Source organism: Cotesia glomerata, linkage group LG2, assembly GCF_020080835.1.
Source record: "Cotesia glomerata isolate CgM1 linkage group LG2, MPM_Cglom_v2.3, whole genome shotgun sequence".
In the NCBI taxonomy this organism is placed as follows: domain Eukaryota; kingdom Metazoa; phylum Arthropoda; class Insecta; order Hymenoptera; family Braconidae; genus Cotesia; species Cotesia glomerata.
In genome coordinates this window covers 31481120-31503701 of record NC_058159.1, presented here as the reverse complement: position 1 = coordinate 31503701, position 22582 = coordinate 31481120, and the positions used below count along the sequence as shown (strand labels likewise).

The following is a 22582-nucleotide window of genomic DNA, read 5'->3' as shown; positions in this document are numbered from 1 at the left end:
TTGAGAAGTTGAAATATTAATAAAGTTCGCGGGAAAGTAGAAACATGGCCGCCATTACAAAAAAGATCCAAAGTATGCAGCGCGCTCTAGGTAAAAAAAGTTTGATTGAAGTACAATCGATACTCGAAATTCGATTCGGCGAGATAAAATAAAATCTCTTCATTTTTTTTTTATCTCGAATGTAAATATCGGCCACATTCAGTTCACTAGAATGTCGTGATGATCGCGACAATCGTCAGTTTAGAAACAGAATGCAATAATGAATGATCTAACTAAACCAAGACAACTCACGTATAACACCTCGTGAGAACGTCAAACAATAAATAAAATATTGTTAAATAATAATTATTAAAAATGTATTTATTAAAACGCGGTGATGTGACATAATAAATATATTAGTATAAATATTAAATAAAATAAGTGAACAGTTGTTTAATAAATATTTTAAAAAATAATATAGTGTTAATGGTGGTGGTGTTGTGGTGGTGAGTTAGCATCGCATCATCAATCGGTGGTGACAATACACAATATACACATGACAACTCACACACTAACGGGGATTTTAAAACGCTATGGTGATAAAATTACAGATAAAATAATAATAATAATAATAATAATTACTACCGGAAGTAATATAGGATATTTATTTGTTAGGTAGATAATATAAATGTTAAAAATGTTGTGTATATTATAATTATAAAAATAAAAATTATCATCATCATCATCATCGTGATAAATAAATCACTAACAGTCTCAGAAGGAGAACCAGAAACAGAGGCTGAAGTGGCTGAAGCAGCATCAAGATGTCGTCGGGTCACAGCAGCCGAAGTAGTCGTGCTGCCCACATAAGTTCGATACTTCAAAAACTCCAAGGACGGTTTACCGACGCAATGACTCCACCAAAATTATCAACAGATAAACGTATGCTCGACAAAACATGGAAACTTATGGACAAAGTTGTTAAATTGTGTCAGCATCAGCGAATGAACTTAAAAAACTCACCACCATTTATCCTTGATATCCTTCCAGATACCTATCAGCGCTTGAGATTAATTTACAGTAAATACGAGGATCGTATGTCCGTTTTGCACAGCAATGAACATTTTTGTGTATTCATAAATAATCTTATGCGAAAGTGTAAACAGGCTATCAAGTTATTCAAAGAAGGCAAGGAAAAAATGTTTGACGAGACATCTCATTATCGTAGAAATTTAACAAAACTCAGTCTCGTATTCAGTCACATGCTCTCTGAATTGAAGGCCATCTTCCCCAACGGCGTCTTCGCGGGTGATCAGTTTCGCATTACCAAGTCTGACGCCGCTGAATTTTGGAGAGAGCGCTTCGGTAACAGGTACATATCATATTATCATTATTTTTTTATTTATATTATAACAAATTATTTTTTACTCCCATATAAGAAATTACAGCCTAACCTACACAGAAAAAAAAATTAACTTGATTAAAGAGAAAAATTCTTGAACCAAGAATATAATTTTCAAGAGGGTAATTGTCTTGAATCAAAACAAATTGAATAATTCTTGAATTAAGTAAAATTTTCTTAAATCAAGAATTTTTCTACTCAAGCCAAGAATATTGAGCTCTTTAAAAATATATACTTAATTCAAGAACATTTTTTTTCTCTGTAGATACGTCACAGACAATCTAACTTTATTTTTATTTTTATTACACCATTGTTCAATACGTACTTGACCCCAACGTTTTTCTTAATCCAATTACATCCCCAAATTTCAAGTACGTACATATAATACACTTGAGCACCATTACCACCACTACCGCTGTCACCCCGTCACAAAAATCGATACAATAAAATTTATTTTATTGTAGGTCTATCTATAAACTATAAATATAAACAAAAAAATTAAATATCGATTTGAAAATTCCAGCTATAAAATATTTTAAACTAAAGCAACGAATCACATGAATGGATAAGATAAAAAAATGTATATATATATACTTTTTACGCTGCGTTTCGTTCATTGACAGTATTATCAATTTAAACTCGAATTAAACAACCCGAATAAGTTCATTCAACTGTTCACCGGGCTTATTATTATTTTTACTGGCTATTACCCAGCATTCGATCATTATCATCAGCATCAACATCATTAAATATAATATTAATATATGTACATCGTGGAATTCAAGTTGGCTTATAGGTCATGCATCAATGAACTATAATCTATTGATTTATACGTTTAATCATGATTTAAGACCGGGTAATTTTTAATTTTAAATTATTAATATAATATACAACACTGAAGGTATTATCATCTCAACTCTACTCTGTTCATTAAAGATTAATTTTCTCATCACTTTTTATTATTTATTATTTATTGATGGAGTTATAATAATCAGGATTCCTGTTTTAGTAAACAGACGGCTGGATAATTATAATAATAAGTACGTCTACGGTGAATAGAACAGAACGCACGTTTAAATACTCGTGCAATTTAAACTTTCGTTATCGCTCGCAATATCTATATATATTTTATAAATAAACATTGAGTCTTGTGGCTGAGTAATTCATTGATGATTTTGTCTACCAATTAATGCACATATTTGTCTTTGTCGTTAATTTAAATTGAGGTATGTAAAAAAAAAAAAAAAAAAAACAATCGTTTAAATTACCACTCATGTTAAATATTTTTTATTAATTAATTAAAAATCAGGATGTTATAGACCAAATTGATGTTATGTTTTTTATTATTTAAAATCAATTTTCCAATCTTAAAATTAATAATCTATAATCTAAAATTAATTTCTATAATATTAAATTAATTATTTATTGTCTAAAGTTCATTTTTTATTTAAAAAAACATAACATTAATTTGGTCTACAACATCCTGATTTTTAATTAATTATAGAAGAATTTAAACCTGATTAGAGGAATAATTTTTTATTAATTTAATTATTTATTTTTAAAATTTTCCGCTTAAAAAGTATGAATGTTGCTTATTAAATGGATAAAAAATTCCTTCTAATAAATAAAAGGATAAGGATGTGGTGTGAGAGAGATTGGTAAGCGATTGTTGCCGGCGACGTTGACGGAACCCGTTCAATTACCCAGATGCGTGGACCTTCAGTTTCCGGCGTTTCCGGTCAAATGATCCGCGGACATCCGCCCGACTGGCACTTATACAACACTCCGTACAAACATACATGCCTAAATACGTACACACGATATAATATAAAATTAAATAATGTACAACAACCCGTGGTACAGTTGCGGTACCCTTTCTAGTCATCATTGATTCACAACTCTCTCTCTTATTCTCAGAATTTGCTGATGTTGATGATGATGATGATGATCATCATCATGATGCTGCTACTGCTGGTATTCCCATATACTACTTAACAGGGGCTCACCCTCGTAATTTAAACTCCAATTTTAAATGTCTGGTCTTTCACACAAAATAACACATTTTTTAAATTACACTTCAGTGAGTCTTTATTTAATGACTTCAGACTTAACTCTGATGTGTCATTTTAATCTTTATAAATAAAATCCCTTGAATAGAGTAAAAATAAAGGTTAAACAACAACCTTTGACCTTTATATTGATATTTATCGGTGAATACCTTTTAAAGTCTGCCTATTTTTTTTTATAGTATACATGTATTATATATCAATGGCTGGTTGATAGATTTTATATGTACCAGCATAAGCTTTCAGCGCAAAAAAGAATAATAGAATGTGAGTGGTTGAACGCTAAGAAATAACGTTTTTCAATAATCCTCCACGTCAAGTACAGAGAAAATATTAAGTTCTAAAAAGCTGAAAGTTAACAGTCAAATCCAGATTCCGAGTTTTATACTCACATTCAATAGTTATAATAGAATCCGTGAGTAGTTTGAAATGAGTAAGCTTTTTAAACCAATTATCTATAATATTAAGAGAATAAGTAAAATTTTGTGTGTATTTATATGATAAAATGGGTTTTTATGGTTAAATTTGGTATAATTGGAAAAGTCTCGACTAATAGTTAATTTACGATGATAAGTATTTAGGCTGGATTTGAAAATACTCTATTTTTAGATACATAATTAAGAAATGACCTTGTATCTCGTAAACTATTGACATTTTTAAAGATATAAGCTCATCCCGATGTTACACTCTTCAAGACCTTTCATTTGAGTACCCACATAAATTTTTCATATATTTTATATATTTATATATATTATATATATATATGTATATATGAAAAATATATAAAAAATGCATGTGGGTACTCAAATGAAACCTCTTGATTAGTGTAACATCGGAATGAGTTTATATCTTTAAAATATATATTATATATATGTATATATGAAAAATATATCAAAAATGCATGTGGGTACTCAAATTAAAGCTCTTGATGAGTATAACATCAAGACGAGTTTATATTTTTAAAAATGTCAATATTAAAGAAAGTACAGTGCAATTTAACAAAATTAATTATTTAATAGAGCAAAATTTTATTTATTTATAGTTCACAAGTCACATAGTGACTGCAAGATTGCTAGTTTTTATTATTATTATTATTATTATTATTATTAATTATTTATTTCAACAGGCAAATTTGGCATCAAATTAAAAGAGAAAAGCGGTTTCTTGAATGAATTCTCAGCTCATAAATAAATAATAAGATACGCGTGATCTATTGCTGTTCATTCATAACGCATATGATAATGGTACATAAAAAAGTGACATATCCATATATGTAGACATAGATAGATATATATCGAGTTGTTCTCGGACAAAACGGTTCCCCGCTTGTCAAGTTAATCTCACATCCGGACTATGAGAGCAAAAGCGGAAGGAAGGGGACGTGACGTCACGATTGAGGAAAATTAAAAAAGTAACGCGAGCGTGCGAGATGAGAAGAGAAGTATTATGTATATGTACTTGTACTTGTACGCCCGCATGCAGACTACATACTCTGGAAATTGTAGATATATATACAATATGTGTTTAACAAAAGTGCCATGGCCCCCAACACACTACTTACACATACGAATATCAAGTAGATATACATATATCTATTACATTATATATTAACATGCTGGCATGATAGGACAACTAGCTATTGCTATTGTTGCCGTTTTGTTAGATTTAACGTGTAATATGTCAATGCCGTAATACAGCATTAGCTACGAAGGAATTTTTAGTTTGTTCTGCTGAAAAATAATTCAATAATTAATATTAGTACACACAAAAAAAAAAAAATTAATTTGAATAAAGTAAATTATTTTGAAGAATTTCGTCTTCTCAATTTGAGTAAAAAAATTTCATCAAAATTATTTTCTTGATTCAAATTAATTGTTTTTTTAGTTTAAATAATTGATATTTCTATTAAAATATTAGCGAACAATTCATTGATAAGCTTCGTGCCAATAATAGCTCACAAGAATTCGCAATTGCGCAAAAAATAGAGAATATGCGTGATATTAAAACCGAGAGACATATCTCGTGGACGATGACGACAACCTGACTACCTCTACATCCGTTTAATCTCATTCGTATGCTTGATTATCGTTAATTTCGGGAGAATCTTTCATGCGACATATCAATGAGATAATTTATTCTACACTATTTTAAAATTGAAATGAAACGCTCGATGTTTAATCAGAATTATCATTAAGTATGTAAATGAAATGTAACCTTTTGTAATATATTTTTAAGTTTAGTGTTGTGTCTTTCAAAAACTTTGAGGGAATTGTGGACCAGGTCCGCGGTCACGTACGTTCGTGCTCGCAAGTGATAACGAAAAATTTTCCATCGCACCGAGTGCTTTTACCTTAATTAAACTCAGGCGGGCTTGATATTTTATACCTACAATACTGTTTCATGCTGAAAAAAACATTAGTAATTGTATAAATTAGCTGTCATTGAAGAGCGTAGTAGAGTAGGGTAGGTAAATAATAACAATAATTAATAATAAATTCAAGGACTTTAATATTAAAATGAATAAAAAATAAATGACTTTTTGTATTTGATAGGCATTGCGACGTATAGTAGACTGTGCTCGGAATCGTAATGAAAAAATATATAGAAAAAAATATAAGAAAAAGAAAAGGAAAAAAGTCGGCCGCCGTAAACTGGGTCTCTCCTCTTCGATCCGCGAATGTTAGGTCGGTAGACACGCGCGCAAACGCTTAAAGATGCGCAAAATAGTAGTAAGTAACTAAATATCTGAAAAATAAAATAACCAGAGTGACTATCACGCTGTTGTACGTGTTATATGTATATATAATTTTATTAGTAGAGTTCTATGAATGAAGGCGGGTGTTGGGTCAGCCGACAAGCAAGGACGGCTAATTATAACCAATATCTTTTCTTACGTGCATTAACATGTTATGTATATATATCAGCAAAGTTAGCCAACTCCCCTCTTTATTTCATTATTGTTATTATTAATTTTCACAATTATTATTACTATTATTACTATTTGAGTTTTGAGCTGGGTTTTTGATGGTTTAGGTCGGTCGCTCTGTCTCTCATTTCTCATTTATTATTATACCAATCTCACTCTTTTTTAATGCTAATAATAAACATATTTCCGGAGCGACCTGGCGATAACGCTACAACGATCTTCCTCACCGTTGCGTGGGCAAATATGTTTACCCAAGTTGCACATATCTTTATAACATTATTACTTATATTTTAATATTCGTATTACTTTGCCATTTTTCCTCCATTCATTATTTTAAATATAATTTTATTATTTAAATAACTTAAATTCAATCAATAAGAACATTTTTTTTTTATTGAATCTTAATATTGTTATTAATAATTATCTTTTAATTGAATTCATTCAGAAATAAGTTTTATCAGCTGGTTAAATTTCGTATTTACATTCATAATAATTAACACTTGTTGAATAAATTAATATTTAAGTATCAATTAGAGTGATTATTGTTTTATTAATAGGTTTTTTCTTTTTTTTTTTTTTTTTTTTTTTTATATAATATTTAAAAGCGTAAATCTAGACATTGAGACATTATCGTTGTTTCATTAGCAGACGAGACTTTTTTATCCGAAAATCAATATCACACTCTAACATTTCTTCTCGACCCTTTTGCTTCTCTCAGTGTGGCATTTAAAAAAAAAAAAAAAAAAAAAAACCGCATTTCCTGTTCATCTCAAGGAGGTCATGACCGATAATAAAATACAGACTCGAGTGAAATTAAATCAAGTGTGAATACTGATACAAACTTACAGACAAGTTCAATTCCAGCTATTGGAAAAAATATATTTTTTACATAATTATTTATGTAATATTTTATTGCTAAGAAAGATAAATTTAAAAAAATGTTTTAATACTTATTAGATAAATGCATCGTTGCTCTGTTAGTTTAAGAGCCAGTTTGCAATTAGAGATAACAAAGAAAGTAAATAAAAAAATAATTTATATTGTTATTAGATAAGATTATATAAATTTTAACAATGTTCATTCACCGGTTGAAATATTTTTTTCTTAAATATTAATTTTATAAATTTTTTCGTATAATTCGCCTCAGTTGATTTTAATATCTGCATAATTTAATATTCAATAATCAAGACTAAGCTAATATTTGTGTAATATGTACAAATTTGAATAATTGATATTCAAAAAAACCATATGTCAATTGAAAATCTTTACAAATGTCACAATAGTTATAAATAATTTCATTTATACGCTAAAATTTAATTGAAAAAAATTTATTTTACTTGATTAATAATTGTAACACTGTTAAATCATCGTAATTCCTTATCTAAACATAATAATTAACTTCCGGTGAATGTTTATTGTATACCTTATCATTGCCGTGGATATGTACGTTTAAGCTTAGTCACAGTAATAAAAATATTCAATATTTTTATGTTATATTACTTGGAAAATTTATCCACGGCTTTTTAATTTAAAACTCAATACACAATAGTAACGATAGAAAAATAGATTTACTTGTTAAAAAAATTTAAGACACCTTTATATGGGTTTTATGCAGTTTATTTATTGAATGTAATTTTTTTTTTTAAAACAAGCAAAGTACAAAGTCCCAATCTGGCTGTAGTGCGTGTGAATCGATACCTACGCACGGATTTATATTTATGTATGTGTTGATTACAAAATCGATAACTCAGATATATCTATGATATCAGACGTGATACTCTCGAGGAAGCGTGTACAAATCATAGCCAAAATAAAAAAGATCAAGTATTACATCATTTAAAATTATAACAAAATAAATAGTTTGAGATAAATTATTTAACAGAACTGTTTACAGTAGTAGTAGTAATTATAATAATAATAATGATTATTATTTCCTTGAATAAAGGAACAATCCATACGTTTAGTTGTGATGTGCTGATTATTCCAATAAACAGCAGTATTATATTACAACCGTGCGTTGGGAATAAATTTAGGTATTGCTCCCTTAAAAGTACTTCTCCAAATTTTTCGCCAAGCTACTTGGATCAACATTTGGTCCGTGTCGCTCGACGACTTTTCCATCTTTGTCGACGATGAATTTTGTGAAGTTCCACTTGATAAAGTTTCCCAGTGTGCCGCCCTTTTCCTTTTTCAAGTACTTCCACAGGGGATGAGTTGTCTCACCATTGACGTCTATTTTTTCAAACAAATCAAACTTCACCTACGCACAGAAATAAAATTAATAAAAATAATTGATTAAAAAAAAAATAAATTACTTTTTGACGATCAGCAAAGCTGCAAATTTCGTCACTGTCTCCGGGCTCTTGACCGTTGAATTGATTGCATGGGAATGCCAAAATACGAAGACCTGACAACATGAATGATTTTTTTTAAATTAAAAACTATTGTTGAAGAAATTATAAATATTGTTTAAAGAAATAAAAATACCATGAGACTCTGCAAATTGATCATGAAGCTCATTCAGTTCTTTGTAATTAGTAGCAGTGAGCCCACACTTAGATGCGACATTCACGATCAACAGCACGTGGCCTTTATACCTGAAATTAATTCATAGGAATGTTTAACAATTTATAGAGACCGGCATTGAGCTCGAAGAAAATAAATTCATTCATAGTTTAACCTACTTTTCCAAAGGTACATCTTCCCCCTTGATAGACTTAGCTTCGAAATCGTGGACGGACTTGGCCGACTTGTAATCCAAGTTTCCACTCATAACTATTTAAATTACAGAAATATTTAATCATTTTTAAATTAGTTATTTTCGTAACACTCAATTATTTTTAGCGAATATTTGTGGCAAATGATGTTAATAAACTCCTACAGGTAGTTTATCATGCAAATAGGATTAAAACGATAATAATTAATTTTTTCAATTTAACTACTTATAATTTATGACACTGAAATTGACAGACATTAAAAATTTTTTTATGATTAAATATCAATAAAATTATTATGAAAAATATTTCACATGTGAAAATTAAAGAAAATAATCAGTGGAAATTTTTAAAAACATTTTTATTGTTGTTATTGATTTGTTATAAAAATTTTAAAAATTAACAGGTGTCAGCTGACTTCAGTATCATTATAACTTGGGGGTGTTTAAATACGTGCCTGCTAAATTTCGAATTTGTTGCAATCCGACAGGTATTATTGGATATTTCAAAAAACGCATTCTTCTCCTAGATTTATTCAGTGCAAAAAAAAATTATTTATTTGTCACAATTAATTACTCTTCGTTTCATTCAAACAATTTTTTTTAAGAAAATTTATTTAAAAGATATTTAATAATTTTTTAAATAAATGAATTAGAAAAAATTAATGTAGAAATTTAAAAAAAAAAATGTCATTTTTTGGAGCAAATGATCAAGTCATTGTTAACTTTAATGTCATTTTTTTTTGCAAGCAAAAAAAAAATTAATTTTCCATTTTTTATTTAAAAAATAAAAAAGTCAAAGTTAAAAAATAATGAAATAATTTCCTTTTTATTAATTAAAACTCAAGAATTTCTTGTACTAATTCTTATCTCTGCAAGAAAAACTTTCGCACTTGTAAGTAGTGCCACCTATCAAGAAAACGGCGAAAAAACTGATCCGCCATCAAGAGATTACTCATTCACACGCAATTCATCATCCGTTTTGTTGAATCAGTTACTTATTAAATAAAATGTAACTACTGAATGATATTGCATTGTTCTTAAAGTAAAAGATTTATCAGACATATTCTTACCTACAGCAGTAGTAATATCAAATAATTATTGTAGATATAATATATTTATTCGCAGGTGAAAAAAATGCCGACTGAATGAACAGAGCAACTGACTACGACTGACTATGATGTCCGCTTACTCTACTCGTATACATAGTAACGGCGTAGTAGCCAGGACAGTGGAAAGTGGGAAATAAAAAACATTATACCCACTTGCTGAATTTTTTATTTAAATTTCAGCATATGTATAATATAAAATAACTTTCTACCCTTGATTATATATATTGAGGGTGACTTGACATTTCATGTAATAATTATTATTAATTTTTCAATGTCACATCAATAAAGTTAATACCTTGAGTTCAAAGGTCTACATTACGCTCATTAATTAATTAATCATCACTTTTTGGACTGTTATATAATACTATTTAATGATTATTGTTATCTAATTATTTTTAGGTCGAAAAACAATTATTTATAAATATATTTGATTTTTTTTTTTGGATAAATAACAATGACACTGGTTAACAATTAGAAATTTTAAGAAAAATTTTTTTATTGTAATTAATTTTATGACATTAAAGTTAGCTGTCACTTGATCAATTTTTAATTTTATTTAACAATTGAATTAATTCTAAAAAATTATTTTTAAAAAATTGCGTTTTTAATTTTTTAAAATTTCTACATGTCAATTTTTTAAATATTTTTTTTTTGCCATAATTTATTTGTTAAAAAAAAATTATTAAATATCTGCTAACTTTATTATATTAATTTTTTATAAAAAAATACACTGAAGTTAAATGAAAAAAATTTTTTTAGAATTTCATAGCAATAAAATTATATTAAAAAAAAATTTGACATGTCAAAATTAAAAAAAAATTTTTTTTTATTGTAATTGATTTATTTTAAAAATAAAAAAAATTAATAGCTGTCAGCTGACTTCAGTATCATAGATAAAAAACATAACATGTTTGTAATCGGTTGGAATCAACTTAGAATAAATAATTCAGAAAATATTCTTGGAACTAAAATTGATTTTATGCTCAGCGCGCTACTTAGCAATTATTATACCTGTGTCAATTAAATATTCTTTCGTGTTAAAAAAAGGTATATGCAGTGTGTACAAATATTAACTGCAATAAACTGTGTTTGAGTATCCTTGAAATACTTTAGGGTAATTTTAGTTTATTGTTTGCTATAAATAACTAAATAAATAAATAAATATTTTATCTGTTTTCAGTACTTTGGTCCCTTGGAAGGTTTTTAGACATGAATTAAATCAAGTTCATCCCATAAGCTCGGGCCTGCAAGCGATGGCATTGAAATCAACGATCGACCTCACCTGCAATGATTACATTTCAAACTTTGAATTCGACGTGTTCACAAGGTAAATACTTTAAATATTAATTAATAAATTATTTAATAGAATTAATAATTAATTTCGCTTTTATTTAAGATTGTTTCAACCTTGGTCTACGTTGCTGCGCAACTGGAAAATTTTGGCGGTCACGCATCCTGGATACGTAGCATTTTTAACTTACGACGAAGTAAAAGCGCGCTTGCAAAAATACTGCATAACTAAACCAGGGAGTTATGTCTTTCGATTGAGCTGTACAAGATTAGGACAGTGGGCTATTGGGTACGTTACATCCGATGGAGATATTCTTCAAACCATACCCCATAATAAAAGTCTGTGTCAAGCATTGTTGGACGGCTATCGGGAAGGATTGTAAGTTTATAATTTTAAAAATTATTTTTATAAAATAATAAAAATTAATTTAGCATGACATTAAAGTTAGCAGTCACTAGAGAATTTAAAAAAATTTTTTTAACAAACAAATTTGTTAAAAAAATTTACTTTTAAAAAATTGCATTTTTTATTTTTTAAAATTTCTACATGTCAATTTTTTTTTTTTTTCAAATTTTTTTGTCATAATTTATTTAAAAAAAAAAAAAAATTCTAAAAATTATTAAATATCTGCTAAATTTATTTTCATTAATTTAGCAGATATTCGATAATTAAAAATAATTTTTTTAACAAATAAATTATAGCAAAAAAAAATTGGCATGCAGAAATTTCCAATAATTAAAAATGCAATTTTTTAAAAATAATTTTAGAACAAATTTGTTAAATAAAATTAAAAAATTGTCAAGTGACCTAACTTAAATGTCATTATAAAATAATAATACTATTAAATATAAAATATTTTTAGTTACTTATACCCAGACGGACGTCATGTGAATCCCGATTTGACGTGGGCCGTTCAACCTACTCCGGAAGAGCACATCAAAGTAACGGCTGAGCAATATGAACTTTATTGTGAAATGGGCAGTACATTCCAATTATGTAAAATTTGCGCTGAGCATGACAAAGACGTCAGGATAGAGCCCTGCGGTCATCTTCTCTGCACGCCATGTTTAACAGCTTGGCAGGTAGCAGTACTTACTCATTTTATAAATATTATTATTTAAATATAAATATAAATTATACTTATATCTTTTATTGCGAACAATGTCTCATCGGTTTGTCATAAAATACTTGAATTGCCATTATTAAATATCGTTTCTCTTGCATAAAATTCATTCACTTCAGCTGACTATTAAGTAATTATTTTTTGCTAGCGCTCATGTACAAAGCAAACATATAAAGATCTGCTTAGATATAGGACAGTGATGAATAGGAGTAAAATTCAGGCCAACGATTTTATTATATCCACTTTATAAATTCAGGCTGCTGTAAGAGCCATTATAGTGTGACATATATATAATATAAAAAAAAAAAAATTGCAAAATTTATTTAAAGACTGACTTAATAATATTACTTTTTTTATCAACAGGATTCCGAGGGCCAGGGGTGTCCTTTTTGCCGCGCAGAGATAAAAGGAACTGAACAAATAGTTGTGGATCCTTTTGATCCACGAAGAACACATCGACCTGGGGCTCAATCAGCATCTGTTAGTAACGCATCAACTCCTACGCGGGATCTTGACCCTGACACCGAGGTATCCGACTAGGCGTATCATCTACCCTCCATTTAAAATATATAGATAAATAAATATATATATTTATATTTATTTGTTTATTTATATATTAGTTTAAAACATATCCTTGTATAGTGACCTCATAGATTATGCCTCATAAAAAAACTGCCTTTCGTATTTCATCGCAGTAGCATTGGTTGCTCCTAATTAAAACGCATCATTGCATCTTATTATTATTTTTCATAGTAATTTTTAAGTGCTACGGAATTAAATCAATAATGCTATATTTATTTTTGCAATTAATATTTTTTAAAATAACTAATATTATAATAATAACAAATAACAATATAAAAAATATGGTTGGAATAATTACACCATGCAAGATAAAGGTAGGTTTACTCTTCCACGCATTCCAGACAATCCATGTCTTTTTATTTACCGCTCTTTATCATCTACTTTTATCTTTTTAAATATAAACTTAGATATTAAATTAATTATACCTTTTTAATTGCAATTACATTAAATTAATTATTTTCTAGACAATTATTTTAATGGCCTATAAATAATACAAATGTATTATTGTGACTAAAAAAAATTTGCTTTTGTTTTTCTATAAATTAAACAATTAAAATAAATATATCTATCGCTGATGAAGCTTATTAGTTGCATTGTAATGTTAAATAATAACAATGCAGCAGCTTACTTTATCGCAGGACTTAATAATAACAATATTAGCTTGCATTTCTCGCATCTTAATCATTATTTTGGGCTTTAGTATTTTTTTTAGAGAGCATACTGAGGCAAATAAACAATTAATATTAAATAAGTATTATTAAAATATAGGAAAAAAAAAAAAAAGTAATTATCAAATTTTGAAGTGTAACTTCCAGGATTATTGTTGTTGATGTTATTGTGCCAGTGAGAGAGAAAATAAATTGTGTAATAATAATGATAATTATGTGCACAAATAATCCACTCTGACATATTAATTATAATGCAACTAATCCAAACGATTGGTTTGATTGTGATGACTTACTAAACTTATAAAAAAATCGTTTACGATTAGTGATAGTTTAAAAAACAAATTTTATATTTTATTTTGCATAAATTTTTAGTCAGTGTTATTTTTTTTTTAACTCAAATCTAATCCTTAAATAATTAACGCTGTTAAATTTTATCGAGCAAAGTAATTAATTGAACAATTACTTTAACGTGTTTATTTTTTCTTCAGTGTATTTTTTACTATTTGTAATAATAAATTAGTTGCAATGATTACAATGCAAATAACTTAAGATCAATTAAATGCAAATCATATTGAATTATAATTAATATTTATTAAATTTATAATTTTTCTTTCTTTTTATTACGTAAATATTTAATTAAACTCATTTAAATATTTGATTTTATATTTAATAAATTTTAATTAACATAATCATCAATAGAATATTTCTAAAAACACTAATTTTAATTAATTATTATTACTATTATTATTATTACTATAGGTATGATTGTTGTAGTCCGAAATTAGATAAGGATAATTAGTTTTTTGCATTAACGCCTGTGTTAATTTAATGAACAAAATATAAAAAGCTGCTTATATTACTTTTAAAGTTTTTTGCCACGCACTGGCGTCTAGATTAAAAATTAGAACAAATGAAAATATATATAAATACATATATAATTTTAGTGTAAATGATTTATTTCTTATTGTAAAATATTAGTTATTTGAAATATTTTTAAATAAAGTTATATTATCATTATATTGTTACTTTGCACTTATATACGCTCCTTTCGCTACAATTTTATAATTATTTATATTTTTTTTAAATAAATTGTTTAATATAAATATTAATTATTAAATTTTCAATTTTATATTCAGCGTCTGAATAAAAAAATATATCAATAGTCGCATGAGATTAAAAATTATATTATTTTTGAGATAATTGAGTTGTTAATTGGGTCGAATGCTCAGCCCACTGCATGAAAAATTTATAATTTGTATTGTAAATACGTGAATAAATTTTTTTCAATGTTTATCAATTATTTAAGGTAAGTATGACAAAACTGCATTATGGTTTATAATATACTTTTTCTGCTTATTGCTTAATTGCCTTATTTCATAAACTGCAAATAATTATCTGCATTAAAAAAATGCACAATTAGTTTAATAAATTAATTGCATCTCAATATTAATTTTAGTTTTACACCATAATCATATTCTTATATAAATAACACTATATTGCATGAAATAAATTATTTTATTGTTAATATTAAAAATATTTTTTATTTATATATTTTTAAATATTATAAATATGTAATTTTTTTATGTTTTAGGATATTATAGAGCTGTGTAACGGGAATTGCGGGGGATTAATATGCGACGATTCTGACGAAGAAGAAGATTCAAGCCCGGCTAGTTCACCAGTACCTCCTCGAAGAATAGTACCAAGTCCTCCTTTACCTCCTCGAAGACCATCGCCGTCGCCAACTCCAAATAATCATCCGAGAAACAGTAGCCGTCATTTAACAGTACCTAAAGAAAATGCACCTCCACCTCCTACTGTCACTGTTATTCTTTCATCCAGTGAAAATCATCAAAATAATAAAGGTTAATATTTTATTTTATTTCTTCTTTATAAAAACTATTTCTTTGTAATCAATACTAGCAACCTTACAGTCACTATGTGACTTGTGGACTATAAATAAATAAAATTTTGCTTTATTAAATAATGAATTTTGTTAAAATGCACTGTACTTTCTTAACTATTGATATTTTTTAAAATATAAGCTCATCCTGATGTTACGCTCATCAAGAGCTTTCATTTAAGTACCCACATGCATTTTTGATATATTTTTCATATATGCATATATATCATATACATAAATATATAAAATATATGAAAAATTGATGTGGGTACTCAAATGAAAGGTCTCGATGAGTGTAATGTCAGGGTGAGCTTATATCTTTAAAAATGTCAATAGTTCACGAGACACAGGGTCATTTCTTAACTATTGACATTTTTTTAGATATAAGCTCATTCCGATGTTACACTCATCAAGAGCTTTCATTTGAGTACCCACATGCATTTTTGATATATTTGTCATGTATACATATATATAATACATATAAATATATAAAATATATGAAAAATTGATGTGGGTACTTAAATGAAAGGTATTGATGAGTGTAACATCGGGGTGAGCTTATATCTTTAAAAATGTCTATAGTTCACAAGATACAAGGTCATTTCTTAATTATGTACCTAGATCTAATAATACAGATTTTATATTATTAAATTAAGTACTTACAAAAAAAATTTATTTAAAAATACAGCAACAACAGAAGCCAGGTACGACATGCTGCACAGAGCATCATCGCCATCGCCAGTCCCACCAGCAGTTGTACGACCCCATGTACGATCATCGCACATCAGACCACCAGCTTTGCCTGAAAAAGGTGGAAGACACTTATCTTCCCAATCACAATCGCAATCGACAACCACCGTGCCTCCAGTGCCACCTCCACTTTCCGCACCACGACCTCCTAAAGCGACTAAAGACCAAACTCCCAAGCAAGATCATCATTATGAAAACACAATATTAATTCACGGGACTAAAGAACACGTTGTTAAAAATATCAACTTGGAGATGAACCGTGCAAAGTTCACAGCACTTATGAAAAGCAGAGAAGAACCTGGTGGCTCTTCAATAAAACCTGAGGGTGCTGCTTATGAAAATGTCAATGTTGAACACATTTCCAGACTGACTGCTCTTGGCTTTGCACAAGATGCTGTTATCCGGGCTCTTGGGATCAGTAGGAATGATTTAGAGATGGCTTGCGATATTCTTAATGAGTTTGCGACTAAATCTTCTTGACCAGGTAATTTTTATTATTATTACTAGCAACCTTGCAGTCACTATTCGACTGCCGTGACTTGTAAACTATAAATAAATAAAAGTTTACTTTAATAAATAATTAGTTTTGTTAAATTGCACTGTACTTTCTTAACTATTGGTATTTTTAAAGATATAAGCTCATCCTGATATTACACTAATCAAGAGCTTTCATTTGAGTACCCACATGCATTTTTGATATATTTTTCATATATACATATATATATAATATATATAAATATATGAAAAATTGATGTGGGTACTCAAATGAAAGCTCTTGATGAATGTAATGTCGGGGTGAGCTTATATCTTTAAAAATATCAATAGTTCTCAAAATACAAGGTCATTTCTTAATTATTGATATTTTTAAAGATGTAAACTTATCCTGATGTTACATTTATCAAGAGCTTTCATTTGAGTACCCACATGCATTTTTGATATATTTTTCATACATCTATATATTATATATATAAATATATGAAAAATTGATGCATGTACTCAAATGAAAGGTCTCGATGATTGTAACATCAGGATGAGCTTATATCTTTAAAAACGTCAATAGTTCACAAGATACAATATCATTTCATAATTATCATAGCTATATATTTAAAAAGCTTTTTCTTCCTTAAAATTTGTATTAAAATAATGGTATACTTTAATTTACAGGTACAAAGACTGATGGTTTATGACCACCAGTACCTCCCCGTCGCTATCTTTAAAAGGGGAAACTCCGGAACAATGATATACATAAAAAAAATCATCAATAACAACATCAGCTGCACAAAAACTACAAATTAGTAATGAAAGAAGAAATATATTTATAGTAAAAAAAAAAAAAATATAAAAAAAAAGATAATAGTTGGCCACTGAATCTTAAAACTCGAATTATCCGTAAATCAATTAATCAAAATTAATTTTTTTTTAAATGTACAATACTTATATATACAGCACATTAAATATCCTGTCGTTACAATTAAATGAGTACTTTAAGTGATAAAAGTACAGAAGAATATTTTACACATTTACAAACCTGACAGAATTAGAGAGTAATAGATAATTAATTGAATATTTAACTATTAATAATATTTTAATAATAAATTAACAACAGTACTTTGTGTTTGTATTTATCGTGTAGACAACAAACAAAATAACTTTTCATGACAGATATCGTTGCATGTATTTTTTTTTTTTTTTTTTTTTTAAATATTATTATTTATTTATTTTATAGTGTATTCATCAAATGTGATATTTATATTTAAAATATACGTGCGCATTAATCCGTACGTCACATTATAAAATGTATGATACTTTAAAACTTATCGGAGAAACAAAATAAAATTACAAAAATTTTTTTTATTTAACAAAATGACTGGCGTTCACTTACAATAGTAATATATTATTAATTATTATTATTAATTATGATAAATTGGAATGACAATAGCGGTATTATATTATATTAATGCAGAAACGGTATTCAAATTTAAAAGAAGAAATAATTAATCTTGGAAGATGTTTTGTTGAATATTTGTAAAAGAAAATGCAATATTGTCATTATTTATAAGAAGAATATATATATTAATGAAAGAATAATTTGTCAAAAGTTTGCGATAGGACTGACAGAGTTTGAAGATTTGAAATAATAATAATAATAAATAAAAATAAACTTGTAAATACTATAAACAACTAATTTATTCAATTATACTATCTCGTTTTGATTTTTTAATTAATTTAAAGTGATAATTATTTATATCACAACTATAACTACGATTTTATTGTATTTCTTGTACCTATTAAATAATAAAATACTTTAAATAAAGATACTATTTGTATTTTACTAGAAAAGACTGACTCAGCAGTCACTAGAATTATATTCTATTAAATAAACAATTATACTTTTAAAGAAGAAATAATAAATAAATAAATACGAAATTAAACTGTTACAATTTTATCGTAAATATTTGATAGTTTTAAAAAGTCTAATGTGACTAATAAATTTAGCGTTAAAAATCAATTATTCAGAAATTAAACAATTAATAAATTTAGGTGTCCTATTTTTCTACAATTTAATATTTGCAGTGTAATAAATTATAAAAAAATGAAATAGTCACAAATTTCCAAATTTTAAAAATCAATTTAATATTGTCTCTATTCAAATATATATTGTAATTTTTACCAGTAATCATAAATAATAAATAGTATAATAAATTGTAATGCCCAGTGCAATACTTAGTGTGTAATTATTGGCTGTATTTAATTAAAAATTATTATTTCATTTATAAACAATGTAAGTTTTATAGAATTACAGATCTGTTTAAATTAATGTTCTTACTTGAAGTGGGAATATTAATTAGAGGCCTGTAAGGCAGTATTACAGATTTAAATAATTTTTATTCAGCTAAAAATTCATTTAATACTAATTATTTTATTGATTCAATAAAACTTGAATCAAGTTACAATATTTTTTTACGACTTTCAATCTTGGAGTATTCTATTAATTTAAAAAGCTGAATAAAAATATAAAATAAAATAAAAATGTAGTACTGCCGTAAAAATTCCTTCAATTTGATCGAACATATATTTATGCTCTTAAAGAATAAATTGATATATAATTAAATTATTGAGTTATTTATTTAACAATACAATCAACATATCATTGATTATTATATAAACATTGATTTATTATAAATTAATATTCACAATAAAAAAATATTTACAAAAAAATTTATTTACAAATTTTGCTACCTAGTTCTTGATGCAACTTTTCGTATCGCATCAATTCTTCCCGACTGACAGAAGGTACAAGTGACTTGACAGCTTCAAGAAAGTCATCTAAAGAAACATTGACATTTCCTTCCGGCTTTTTTTTGTCTTGTTTTTGATCCAGAGACTTTTCGTAATTTCTAACAACTTTGCGTACTGCATTAAGCCACGCATTGGAGCAAAGAGAATTCAAATCAGCTCCTGTTAAATTTGCCGGCAATAATTTTACTAATTTATCCAAATTCTGGTCGGCATTTGTCATATTAAATTTACGAGTTATCGCTTTTAAAACAGTAAATTGTGATTCAGAGTCTGAATAAATTCCAACGTAAAATAATTTATCAAATCTTCCGGGCCGCAATAGCGCAGAATCAATGAGATCAGGTCGATTTGTAGCGCCAATAATAAATGTATCTGCAGAACTACCGAGCCCATCCATTTCAGCGAGCAATTGAGATACAACTCGGTCCATAACGCCTCCACTGTCGCCACTACGACCACGATTTGGTGCCAACGCATCCAATTCATCAAAAAATATAATACAAGGCGAGGCTGTTCGGGCCAATTCAAATATTTCTCTGACATTTTTCTCACTTTGTCCGACGTACATGTTCAATAACTCAGGGCCTTTTACCGATAAAAAGTTTAATTTATATTCAGTGGCAACGGCTTTTGCTAAAAGAGTTTTTCCAGTTCCCGGAGGGCCATAAAATAAAATCCCAGACCGTTTAATGTCACAGTCTTGCATCAGTGGTATTTCTATTCTTTTCATTATTTCACTTTTTAAATTAGCCAGCCCTCCTATGTCTTCCCAATAAACTTGAGGCACTTTCGGCGCTCCTATTTGCTCAGAAAATGTTGCTTGCATATGATCTGTAATTAAAAATTTTTTACTTGTAAATAATTTCATTTTTAATGTAAATAATTTCTTCGAATCTTACCATAAGCCTTAATGAAGTCATTTTCATTGATAACAACACAACTTTTTTCATTACTCATCAGAGGTTTGTAACAATTAGTAGCAGCGTCCAGTATCAAAGTTTCGAGATCGTTCATAAAAAAATTAGAACACATTCCAGCTATTTTTGACAAGTCAACGTCGTACTTAATATTACGGTTCTTTAAAAACCACTCGATCAATTCAGATCTTTGATCCTGAGTGAAATAATTTATAGAAAATGTCTCTATAAAATTACGATTTATCTCTGAGGGAATTTCGTCATCTTCGGATGTCGCTATTATTATCAACGGATACTTCATTTTAATATTATAAATATCATTTATTTGCTCAGCGAAATTAGGAGTCACTCTTTCGTCAATATTACCTTCGGTGTCTCTTCCAAAAACCTTTAAAAATATTTTTAGTTAATAAATTACACATTAATTATAAATAATATTTCTTACATTTATATTACTCAATTTTAAAATACAAGGTACTAAATTTTGAGCATAAGTTAAATTTGTACGTAGTTTAGTTTCTATTTGAGAGACAGATAACGTCTGAGTTTCATCACAATTAAAATCAAGAAAATTAAAACCCATTTGTTGAGACAGAGCTCTAATTAATCTTAACTTTCCTGATCCAGCAGGTCCTTTCAGCAAAAAAACAGGTTTCATTCCCCTCCAATTCTCTGAAAAATTATCATTAATTTAAATAGAAGAAAAATTTTTTAATTTAATATTGAAATAAATTACCAGTCATTTTAAATGGCAGTATCGAAGATTTTAACTCTTCAAAAGGTTTATAAGATAATAGCGGAAAATTGGACATTGAATTCCTTTCAATCTCCTCAAGAACGTCCGTGATACTATCATCAATCATTTCTAATTTTTTAAACTCTGGTAGATAGCCACGGACTTTGGTTTCTTGAATTAGAGTCGACTTTTCACAGAATACATAGCAAGATCTGTAAGTGTATTCATTATTTATTTTCACACTGTTGACTTTAAAAAACAAGTCAGTTAACTGCCGGTTTTCCAGAGTAAAAAAATGTTCTTTTGTATGTTCTATAATATTTATTTTAATTATATCTTTCGTCCTTAAATATCGAGGATTAGAAAAGTAATTCTTTAATAAATTATCTACTAAATCATCAGAACACTCTTGACATGGCAGAAGTGATACTTTAACTTCGTCAGCCCACTCTATTTTATTTTTACATGCAGGAACTGTAAAAAAAAAAACGAATTTATCAATAAAAATTTTCAATAAAATTTTTAAACATTAATACTTACTTATAAAAGGTGATAAATTTTCACCCAGTACATTTTTAATATTAAATAAAGTTGTTTCTGATAGATATAATTTATTTTTGACGTTTAATGGTAAAACAAGAATTTTATATTTTTTATCACATTTTTTAGAACAGATATTTATCCAAATTGTTTCTGAAGACTTGAAACAATTGACAGCTCCAATGGCACACGATGTATAGTCAATATATTTTTTATTTTCACAATAGTATTTTTTAACAATACTTTTAAAATTACTGTCATTAATTGTTTCTATTTCGACTTTCACTCTTTTCAACCTTTGTAATTTTATTTTCACATAATGTAAATAAACATATGACAGTAAATAATAATTCTTTTTGCTCTTCAAGGTTCGAATTAAGTACGACAATATTTTACAGTAATTAAAATTTTTGGAAGACATTTTTAGAAAAAAAATTTATTTCACTACTTTACAATTAATAAAAAAAAAATTAAATGTTTATCTAACCCATGTTTAATTTTTGAGGTTATGAAACTATAAATACAGGGATAAAAAACGCGCGTTACCGGAAACAAGAATCTCGAGATTCGGGAG

At 27.5% G+C, this 22582-nt stretch overlaps 3 protein-coding genes across 5 annotated transcripts; 1 reads left to right on the top strand and 2 right to left on the bottom strand.

The window, feature by feature from the left end:
- The first annotated feature begins 230 nt into the window (after positions 1-230).
- On the top strand, positions 231-17760 carry LOC123258479 (E3 ubiquitin-protein ligase CBL-B). Of its 2 annotated transcripts, none has more exons than XM_044718511.1 (8): positions 231-1351; positions 11379-11525; positions 11595-11867; positions 12352-12571; positions 12976-13140; positions 15454-15727; positions 16454-16999; positions 17680-17760. In XM_044718511.1, exons 1-7 carry the CDS (start codon positions 804-806, stop codon positions 16993-16995), a joined length of 2169 nt encoding a protein of 722 aa, XP_044574446.1. In that variant the 5' UTR covers positions 231-803; the 3' UTR covers positions 16996-16999; positions 17680-17760. The 2 variants fall into 2 exon arrangements, with proteins under 2 accessions (XP_044574446.1, XP_044574445.1); XM_044718510.1 differs by having other exon boundaries at positions 12352-12574.
- LOC123258533 (probable phospholipid hydroperoxide glutathione peroxidase) lies at positions 7975-10306 on the bottom strand. 2 transcript variants are annotated; one of them, XM_044718610.1, is made up of 6 exons: positions 10160-10275; positions 9545-9612; positions 9058-9148; positions 8861-8970; positions 8689-8780; positions 7975-8633 (listed from the first exon to the last, which is right to left on the bottom strand). In XM_044718610.1, the coding sequence occupies exons 2-6, from the start codon at positions 9603-9605 to the stop codon at positions 8418-8420; spliced, it is 570 nt and encodes a 189-aa protein (XP_044574545.1). In that variant the 5' UTR covers positions 9606-9612; positions 10160-10275; the 3' UTR covers positions 7975-8417. The 2 variants fall into 2 exon arrangements, with proteins under 2 accessions (XP_044574545.1, XP_044574546.1); XM_044718611.1 differs by lacking the exon at positions 9545-9612 and having other exon boundaries at positions 10160-10306.
- A 1910-nt stretch (positions 17761-19670) lies between the features above and the next one.
- LOC123258476 (peroxisome assembly factor 2) lies at positions 19671-22466 on the bottom strand. The gene is made up of 5 exons (XM_044718505.1): positions 22009-22466; positions 21469-21942; positions 21178-21404; positions 20715-21120; positions 19671-20646 (listed from the first exon to the last, which is right to left on the bottom strand). The coding sequence occupies exons 1-5, from the start codon at positions 22427-22429 to the stop codon at positions 19736-19738; spliced, it is 2439 nt and encodes an 812-aa protein (XP_044574440.1). The 5' UTR covers positions 22430-22466; the 3' UTR covers positions 19671-19735.
- Positions 22467-22582: the final 116 nt, after the last annotated feature.